This window comes from Gossypium arboreum, chromosome 11 (assembly GCF_025698485.1).
Source record: "Gossypium arboreum isolate Shixiya-1 chromosome 11, ASM2569848v2, whole genome shotgun sequence".
Lineage (NCBI taxonomy): Eukaryota > Viridiplantae > Streptophyta > Magnoliopsida > Malvales > Malvaceae > Gossypium > Gossypium arboreum.
In genome coordinates this window covers 95,855,651-95,866,377 of record NC_069080.1, presented here as the reverse complement: position 1 = coordinate 95,866,377, position 10,727 = coordinate 95,855,651, and the positions used below count along the sequence as shown (strand labels likewise).

The window sequence follows — 10,727 nt, the reverse complement described above, 5'->3', positions numbered from 1 at the left end:
GTCAATATTGTGATGTATGAAATACATGGTAAATTTGGTTGGCGATTGTGTAATTGGTTTTTAGGCCAAATTGAGTTAGGATATAGCATGTTTATTCAGAAAAATTGTGATCTATCGGATATGAGAAAAAGGAAAGATTGGTATAATTGCATATTAAAATGATCATGGAAGTATGAGAAGATATGAACTTGGAACAATTGAAAGATGTTAAAATATATGGTTGAAATAAGAATACTCATAATTCATGTGCATGTTTACTTTGAGGTTTGAAATGACTTGTTAATTGTTGTAATATGTTACAAATGAGAGGTTACGGTTGTTAGGCTAATGCCAAGATATGTTATATTTTGCTTGCAAATTGATAGACTAAATAAGTTATAATTGTGGATTTTAATGCAATTTATATTATCTTGTGTTTATAATATTAGACTTGGTAAATGATTGGTAAGAGTTGCTTATTATTTTCATACGGACTTACTAAGATATATAGCTTACCCCCTTCCTTTCCCATGTTCTATAGTGTCGTCAAGCTAGCTTGAGTTGGAGACTGCCGGAGATCCTATCACACTATCAAGCTATCATTATGGGTATTGATGAATTCAAGTATTTTGAGTTATGGCATGTATATAGACTTGGTCATTTTGTTTTATGCGTCATATAATTTTAGCCAATGTAATAGCTTGTAATCGTCAAAGGCTTATTTTGCTATTTGACCATGTAAGTTGGCTTATAGTGGCAACATGGTTGTAAGCCTAAGTATATTCATATATGTGCCAATGTCTATGGTGATATGATCATGGTATGCTTGGTAAATGTGAAATATTTGAAAATGTGATTTATGGCATGATTGTGTAATGTTTGGTAATGTGGTCTATTGATGAGATGATAAATTTGCGTATACAATAAGGTAATTAAAAGTAGTTAAATGAAGCCTAATGAAAGTGAAATTGACATGAATGATTTATTGCATGATAAATGTTGTGTGTATGATAGCTGTTGATATGGCACTAGCATGTGATGGTCATGATTGTGAATGGTTTGGTTGCTCTTACATGGTTGAATTTGTGTCCTGAGATGTTATGTAGATGAGTGCAAATAAGGGTGGCAAATTGCTTGGTAAATAGCCTTATTATTGTCCACACGAGTAGACACACGGGTGTGTGTCTAGGCTGTGTGTGACACACCTGCACCTAAATTGTTGCAAAACAGAATGCTTAGTATCGAGCACATAGACATTAGACACGACCGTGTTTCTCAGCCATGTGAAGGACACAGCCTTGGGACACGGGCATGTGTCTTGGTCGTGTGACTTTAATTTGTTCTTGGGTGACAAATAGAGAGTTACACAGGCATGTGTGACCACACGGCCTGTCCACACGGGCATGTCCCAGGCCACACGGGCGTGTGACCCTTGTTTAGGGAAAAATTTTCCAAGTGTTGTAAAATTTTCTAAAGTTTTTGGTTTAGTCCCGAACCGCTTCCAAAGTACGTTTTGGGCCTCGTAGGCTCAATTTAGGGACGATATAATTGGATGTTGAAAAGTTTTAATTTGATGCCAAATTTATGACTCGGAATTGTGTGTTTGCTTATGTTTAAATCTGGTAATACCTCGTACCCTGTTCCAGGGTCGAACATCGGTAAGGGTGTTACATTGGTATTTGAGTTAATAAGGAAATATTGAAACTTTAGTGATGGCCGAGCCTTTGACATTGTCCCTGTAAGTATTTTTATTTTGTTATACAGATTATGCTACCTAAATTGTTACTAGTAACAAATGCTTTGAATGTAAACTGGTGAAATCCTCTTGTTGGATGTCTGAACTGATCTGTGTATTCTGCCATTGTAGCTAGATTGCCATAATAAGTTCGCGCGGTAGTTGTGGATGTGGTATGCAAGGGCGTCGAAGACCCCAAGGAGGAACTCGAGCCGAGTCATTCTCTATGGGTAGCGTGCCTAATTTAGAGACCAACGAGACTGTTAGTACTCTCAATACTGAGACAGAGTCCCAAACTCCAATGGCTGGGGATGACACACTGTCCCAGGCCATGATACGAGCACTAGAGTGGGTCGCTAGGACCCATTTGAGATTGGGAGGCTAAGGGTCAGTTACTGAACGACTCCGATCGAATGGTGATTGTTCAGGGGCATTATAGGAGTAGCTCCTATTGTGGCTGAATATTGGCTCGAGGCTACTGAGCATATTATGATAGACCTTAACTATACTCCTATTCAAAAATTGAGGGGTGTTGTGTCCTTACTCTGGGATGAAGCTTATCAGTGGTGGTTAACCATTGTGAAAAGTGCTCAGCTTGAACAAGTGAACTAGGACTATTTCAAGAATGCCTTCCAGGGTAAATATGTAAGGGCAAGTTTTGTCGAGGCTCAACGACGCGAGTTTATGAGCCTAGTTCAGGGCGACTGATTTGTGGCAGAGTATGAGGCGGAGTTTCTACGACTGAGTAGGTATGCACGAACTTTGGTAGCGTCTGATTATGACAAGTGCGTGAGATTTAAGGAAGGACTGAGATACGATCTGCAAGTTCTGATAGCTGCTCAGAGGGAATGGGTTTTTGCGATTCTAGTCGACAAGGCCAAGATAGTGGAAGAAGTGAAGCGTATTGAGTGTGAGCGACGGGATTGTGAGAAGGATCAAAATAAGGTTAAGAGGGATTCGGGTCCCTCTGGTTCTGTTCAGCGCCCTAAGAAGTGGGCGAGGTTGGATAAGCCCTCAAGGCCCGAGACACCAGCTGTAGGAACTAAGATTCAACAGTGTATTGATTGTAAGAAGTGCCATCCAGGAGGGTGCTGAAGGAAATTAGAAGCGTGCCTCTATTGTGGTTCAATGGATTATTGAGTTAGGGATTGCCCCCGTTAACTTGATTCAGTGCCAGCTACGACACAGACTCCGACCCCAAATTCTGTTCGACCTCCGAGAGAGGCTTAGCAACCTTTTAGAGGTCATGGTACTAGTTGAGGTGGTGGTAATAGAGCTGGGAGAGGACAAAGAGCACTGGGTAGAGGTGCTTGTCAGGCTGAGGCTCGCCAGCTGGCACTGGTTTATACGGGGAGATGCCACGAGGAGAGCAATGATGCTGATGTCATTGCAGGTACCTTCTTTATTCACTCTATTCTATATTATGCTCTTATTGATATTGGCTCTACTCACTCGTACATAGCTAGTGTTGTTTTTGTAACTCTGGGTTTAACTGCTAAGAATACTGCTAGAGAGTTTTCTGTGATTAGTTTATTGGGTCAGTCAATTCAAGTTGATGGAATATACAAGCGGGTACCCCTAGAGCTCCAGGGTATGGTGTTTCCAGCTGATTTAATGGAATTACCCTTTAATGAGTTTTATTTAATTTTAGGAATGGATTGGGTCAATCTAGACTATGCAACCAAGAGGGTTACTTTGAGACCGACTGAGAATGATGAGGTGGAAATGATTGGGGAGCGTTGAGATTACCTCTCTAACGTAATCTCTGCTTTGTAGCAAACAAACTAGTCCGAAAGGGGTGTGAGGCATACCTAGGTTACGTATCCGATTCTACTCCTAAAAAGCTGTCAGTGGGAGATATCCACACCATGAGGGAATTCTCAAACATCTTTCCCGAGGAATTTCCTAGAGTACCTCTAGATAGAGAGGTGGAGTTTGGAATTGATCTGTTACCAGTTACTGCTGTAGTGTCCATTGTGCCCTATCTCATGGCACCGAAGGAACTAATCGAATTGAAAGCACAACTTCAAGAACTCCTTGATAGAGGATTTATTTGACCGAGTGTGTCTCCGTGGGGGGCACCGGTATTGTTTGTTAAGAAGAAAGATGGGTCGATGAGAATGTGCATTGATTATAGACAGTTGAACAAGCTGACAATCAAGAACAAGTACTCGTTACCGAGGATTGATGACTTATTCGATAAGTTCTGAGGAGCGTCCGTCTCTTTCAAGATCGACCTACACTCTGGTTACCATCAGTTCAAATTCAAAAAGACTGATATGTACAAAACTACTTTTAGGACTCGTTATGGACATTACGAGTTCTTAGTAATGCCTTTCGAGTTAATGAATGCCCCAGTAGCATTTATGGACTTAATGAATTAGGTGTTTCAACTGTATTTGGATCAATTTGTAGTGGTTTTCATCGATGATATCTTGATCTATTCTACAATTGAAACTGAGCATGATTGTCATGTCCATATTGTACTTCAAATACTATGAGAAAAATAGTTGTATGCCAAGTTCAATAAGTGTGAGTTTTGGTTGTAGGAAGTCACTTTTTTAGGTCATGTGGTGACTGTGGAGGGGATCTGAGTTGATCCCAAGAAAATCAAAGCTGTTGTTGAGTGGAAATAGCTGAAAAATGTATCTAAACTTTGTAGCTTCATAGGTTTCGCCAGGTACTACCGAAGGTTCGTCGAAGGGTTTTCCTTAATTGCGTCACCTTTGACGAAGCTGTTACGTAAGATGCTCTGTTCGTGTGGTCTGATGCACAATAGTCTAGTTTTGATAAGCTCAAGTCTGTCCTGACACAGGCTCCTGTTTTAGTCGAATCGAAATTGGGTCGGGAGTTTGTGGTTTATAGTGATGCTAGACATGTTGGGTTAGGATGTCTACTTATGCAGGACGGTAAGGTGGTTGCTTACGCATCATGACAGCTTAAGACACACGAGAGTAACTACCCTACGCATGATCTTGAACTAGCTACGGTTGTGTTTGCTTTGAAAATCTGGAGACATTATCTGTATGGTGAAAGGTTGTGTTATTTACACAGATCACAAGAGTCTCAAATATTTGTTAACCCAGAAAGAGTTAAAACTTCGTTAGGTTGAGTTACTTAAAGATTATGATTACACTATAGAATACCATCTAGGAAAGGCTAATGTGGTAGTTGATGCCCTTAGTTGTAGAGAAGTGACGGATCTGAGAGCAATGATAGCTCGTCTAAGTTTGGTTGAGGACGGAAGGATGTTGGCTGAATTACAAGTAAGGCCGACTTGGGTGGAACAGATTCAAACTAAGCAATTAAATGACAAGTCCTTAGTCCAGCGTATGTGACAGATTGACTCGAACAAGAATTCTAATTTTAGTCTGAACAACGATAAGGTGCTATGTTTCAAAGGTCAGATTTGTGTACCCAATGATAAGGAATTAAGGCATTCAATTCTGTAGGAGGCACATAATATTCCTTATGCTATGCATCCTATTGGGAGCAAGACGTACCGGGACCTCTGAGAGCTTTATTGGTGGCCCGGACTAAAACTGGAGGTAGTCATTTTTGTGTCCCACTATCTGACGTGCCAAAAGGATAAGGTCAAACATCAGTTGCCCTCTAGACTGCTGTAACCAGTTAAGATTCCACAGTGGAAATGAGAGCGGGTAACCATGAATTTTGTTACGGGATTGCCTTTAGCTCCGACTAAGAAAGATTTAGTTTGGGTCATCATTGATCGGTTGACCAAGTCATCCCATTTCATACCTATTCGAGCAGACTATTTCCTACAAAAGTTAGCTAAATTTTACATCGCTATAATTGTGAGACTATACAGAATTTTGGCCTCGATTATTTCTGATAGAGATCCACGATTTATGTCTCGATTCTAGAAGAAAATCCATGAGGCCTTAGGCACTCAACTTAATTTCAGTACTGCGTATCACCCTCAAACTGACAAGCAGTCGGAGCGAGTCATCCAGATCCTAGAAGATATGCTTCAAGGTTGTGTGATAGACTTTAGGGGTAGCTGGGAGGAGTACCTACCGTTGGCAGAATTCGCATACAACAATAGCTTTTAGTCTAGTATTCAGATGGCACCCTATGAGGCTTTATATGGTCGTAGGTGCCATACTCTGTTATATTGGACAAATTTCAGTGAACGTTGGATATTGGGCCCTGAGCTGGTTGCTGAAACTGAGAACACCGTGAAAGTAATTCGGGAATGACTGAAAGCCGCATTGGACCAACAAAAGTCTTATACAGATTTAAAGAGAAAGAATATTGAGTTTTCAGTAGGTGACCAGGTGTTTCTTAAGGTATCACCTTGAAAAAAGGTCATCCGATTTGGACCCAATGGTGAACTAAGCCTGAGGTTCATTGGGCTGTACCGTATTTTAAAGCGTGTCAGACCTGCTGCTTACCTGTTAGAATTACCACCAGAGCTAGATTGAATTCATGATGTGTTTCATGCCTCAATATTGAGACGGTATCGATCGGATCCGTCCCATATTGTTCTTGTTGATGACATTGAGTTGCGACTGAACTTAACATTCAAAGAAGAGCCTATCTAGATCTTGGATTGTGATGTTAAGATGCTGAGAAAGAAAACCATTCCTCTAGTGAAGGTCCTCTGGCAGAACCACGGTACTGAGGAAGCCACGTAGGAACCGGAGGAATCAATTCAACGGCTATATTCGTATCTGTTCAAATCAGGTAAAATTTCGATGCCGAAATTTCTTTTAGGGGGAGAGAGTTGTAATGCCCCAAAATTTTAAGAATTTAATTGTGAGAATCTATAGTAATTAATTTTTGTATCTGTGGTTTTTTGTTCTGTGATTGAGTTTAAGGTTTGGAGTTAAAAGTTTTGTTGTTTTGAAATCAACCCATAAACACGCATCAGTTACGGTCGATCCAATGAGAAATTGTGACAAGAATGAGCCTGCTGGTTCACTGGTTCAGTATCTATCTATATTCTATCTGGTTCTAAGTTAAGTTACCATTGTATGCGCAGGGAAAGTATTTTTGCTATATGTTAGAAATCTGCTTGAAATTTAAGAATTAATTTTAACGATAGTTCTTCTTTTTCCTTTCCTTTCCTTTTATTTTTATTTTTATTCTTCTTCTTTTCGTTTTTATATTTTTGTTGTTAACCGGAAGTGGTGAGGAATTCGAGGATTAATGAAGTTACATTGTTGGTCCTTTGGTCGGAAGGTCATCGGTAAGTAGCTCATCAATCTGAGCGTCTTTACGAATTTTTCATTCGTTTTGTAAATTATTTGGAACTAAGGATTTTTGTGAGTTTCGAGAATGTTTTCTAAACTTGTGTGTGTTTACTTAGGAGGCAGGGCTATTAACAACAAGGAATAGCAACAAGATAATCTCTATGATTGTTGCTAAAGTATTGGTAAGTTTAGGGATATTAGAAGATTTCGTGTCGAAACTTTCGACGTAGGTATTAAGTGAGTAATCAGGAAGTTTTGTTGATTAATTGGCTAAATTGTGTTACTGGATGCTTGTTTTAGGCTTTGAGGATCTTTAAGATTATTTTCACTTCGAAATCTTTTCACGTGCATATTGGAAATCTCAATTTTTGCAAGTTTTGGTAGTCGAAAAATGGTAGCTGTCAATGCTATACAGCCTAGCACACGGGCGTGTAACTAGGCCGTGTGAGCCATACGAGCATGTGGTAGGACGTGTGATCAGTCGTGTAACTCACTGTCATCGAATTGTGATCACACAGGCATGTGTCTAGGCCGTGTGTGGCCAAAATGGTGTAGGGTTCACACGGGTATGAGACATGGGCTTGTGTCTAGGCTTTGTTACTCACTATTTGTCACTTAGGACCACATGGGCAAGTACAAGGGTGTATGCCCAGGCCGTGTGAGTCACATGGGAAAGGACACGACCATGTGTCCAAGCCGTGCAACTCTCTTCTTACAGGTTGGAACCATACGGGCAGAGGGCATGGGCGTGTGCTCAGGCCGCGTGGCAGTGTAAAGGAGGCTCGAAACCCATTTTTGAGGCCGTAAATGTGGTCTATGACTGATAATGATTTTCCCCATTGTATGAATGACCTGAACTTGATTGAGTGAGAACTCTTTGATACTCTGTAATTGACACATGTATGTTATAACTGTAAGTGCACTGTGAATAGTTGTACTCTGCATATGCATGGGTTGGGATGTTGTGAAGAAGGAAGTAACCTACTCTAAATCAGTGATTAAGAAACTATGAGAATAGTTTCAATTCTAGCGCTTTGACGCATTATAATCCAGCAGCTAAGCTGTGTTACTGTAAATGTGTCAAATAAACACTTCACATTGTGTAAGGATGGATGGGCATTGAATGTCCTTAATGGTGTGTTGGGATGGTCAAAGAAGATGTGTAGCGGATGGGGTTTAGGAATATTTGCATCTAAATCTAATCTGTGATATATATATATGAAATTACATATATATAAATATTTGTATACTACTGATCTATTTTGAATCTGAATTGTAAATAGTACTGTTGTAACACCCCTTACTCGAGTCCGAGGCTAGGACAGGGTACAAGGCATTACCGGACTTAAACATACACAACTATGTAAAACTGGGACATAAAATTTCGTTCAAATTAAAAACAGTCATTCATATTCATAATGTCCCTTATATGGGCTTACGAGGCCCAAAACATACATTGGGGGTGATTTGGGACTAAAATGAAAACTTACGAACTTTTTACAATGCTTAGAAAATTTTCATATTTTGGAGAGTAACACGCCCGTATCCTCCACCTGTGTAACTCTCTATTTATGACGTTAGCAACGATATAGGGTCACACAGCCAAGTCACATGCCCTTGTGCTAGACCGTGTCCTCTACACGGGAGAGACACACGGTCATGTCTCTGCCCGTGTGGCCCAAAAAATGGCTATGTACCAAGCCTCTTGGCACTCTCGTTAGCACTTACTTAAACATAACTTCAATGGAACTTTTCGAGGCAATTTCATATCGATATATTCATGCATAAGGCATCATACTTTACCTAGTTTAAACTTATCAACTTCATGTCATCATTATCGTTAACACATTCTTACACTTCACACTTATGGTAAGGTCTATCCATAGACCAATATAGTTACTTTGAAACCACCAAGTAATCTAAGGCATATTCACAATTCATCCATACCAAACATACATGACCACACCCTATGAAACCTTTTAGCACATGCATGCATATATGGATAGGTTTACAACCCAATAACCAATATGAGCCACATCACATGGCCATATACAAAACGAATCATATTCCCATTATGAGCCAATACATTTGGCCAAATCAAATGACATATATCGAATTGACTAAGTCCTTATACATGCCATAGACTTAAAGTGCTTGAAATCATTTATACCCTTCAATAGTTGGATGGTGTGATAGAATCTCCGACGATCTCCAACCCGAGCTAGCATCTGTAACACAATGAGGAAAATGAAACGAAAGGGGTAAGCTATAAAGCTTAGTAAGTCCATATGAAAATAATAAGCAATTTATTGACATGTTTTTAACAATTCTCACGACATGTTCACAAGTTAATATAATCATAATTGCACAAAATTCTATTATTTACTCTTGTTCATTTCAAGCTATCTACTGGAGTCATAGTAACTAAATCATTTATATCTTGAGTTACGGAAGTCCAAATTAAGATCTGATAATTTTCCCTGAAACTAAACTCACATATATTCTTACCATAAAATTTTCAGAATTTTTGGTCTAGCCAATAAATACAGTTTATTCTTTAAAGTCTCCCCTGTTCTGCTGTTTGACAGTTTCAACCTTTCTTCACTAAAAATTAATTATCTCACAGTAAAGAATTCGGATTTAGTCATATGAATTTTAACCCATAATTATTTTCATAACATTGTTAATGATTTTCCAAAGTTAAGACAAGGGAACCCGAAATCACTTTAGCCCTGTCTAACAGAAATCCAAATATCTCATAACATGAAATTCTTTTGCTGACACCGTTTCTTCTATTTGAAACTAAAATCGATAAGATTTAATTTCATATTTTATTCAACCTCTAACTCAATTTCCACAATTTTTTGTGGATTTTCAAAGTCGGATTACTGCTGCTGTCCAAAACTATTTTAGTGCAGAATAATGATAACTAAGTTTATAACACCTTTACAAATCATTTCAACCTTCATGGTAAAAATACATATTTATACATCATAAGCATAGACCCATAATCACAAGGTCACCACAAAATCATTCTCATGCACATGACTTACTTATTTGCATCCTTACCAAAGGTGCATCATAAACCGAGATCATTTCTCATGAGTTTTGCACGCGTACCCGTACCACTTGCAATATCATCATAACTTTCTCAATCATGACACAATCTTTAAATCACCCATTGAACCAGTTAGAATACTAAAGGATACCTGATAAGCCTCATACTAAAGGGTAAAATGACGATGCCATGTCTCGGACATGGTCTTACACTGGCTCTCATATATTGGTGCCGATGCCAAGTCCTAGACATGGTCTTACACTGACACATAGAACAATGTCGATGCCATGTTCCAAACATGGTCTTACATTGACTCGCATATTGAGGCCGATGCCATGTCCTAGGCTTGGTCTTACACTGGCTCTCATAATGTGGCCAATGCCATGTCCCAGACATGGTCTTACACTAGCACACACATCAACGCCGATGCTATGTCCCAGACATGGTCTTACACTGGCTCTCATAATGTGGCCGATACCATGTCCCAGACATGGTCTTACACTAGCACACATATCAACCAAATGTCTTGGCATGGATATCCAATCTATTCCTAAGGTTCAACCGGGAGTTTTACCACAACAAATCTCGTCATACATATTCCATGTAATATCACTCTTTAACACCAAGTTATCAGTCATTACAATGTCATCAAACATCATAAACATAATATAATTTCGTAAAGCATAACACCATCATGTACATAGTACCACAAACATATAATTCAACACATCCGCATTTT

General features: G+C 39.3%; 1 protein-coding gene across 1 annotated transcript; it reads left to right on the top strand.

Annotated features, from left to right (window-relative positions):
- The first annotated feature begins 1,889 nt into the window (after nucleotides 1-1,889).
- Nucleotides 1,890-3,771, top strand: LOC108471557 (uncharacterized). The gene is made up of 5 exons (XM_017773157.1): nucleotides 1,890-2,062; nucleotides 2,143-2,317; nucleotides 2,516-2,802; nucleotides 2,989-3,305; nucleotides 3,491-3,771. Exons 1-5 carry the CDS (start codon nucleotides 1,890-1,892, stop codon nucleotides 3,769-3,771), a joined length of 1,233 nt encoding a protein of 410 aa, XP_017628646.1.
- Nucleotides 3,772-10,727: the final 6,956 nt, after the last annotated feature.

Coding starts and splice junctions, on each gene's coding strand:
- LOC108471557 (XM_017773157.1), top strand. CDS start 1,890: ATGCAAGGGCGTCGAAGACCCCAAGGAGGAACTCGAGCCGAGTCATTC. Junction 2,063..2,142: donor GCCATGATACGAGCACTAGA/GTGGGTCGCTAG, acceptor GTGATTGTTCAG/GGGCATTATAGGAGTAGCTC. Junction 3,306..3,490: donor GGTACCCCTAGAGCTCCAGG/GTATGGTGTTTC, acceptor TCTGCTTTGTAG/CAAACAAACTAGTCCGAAAG.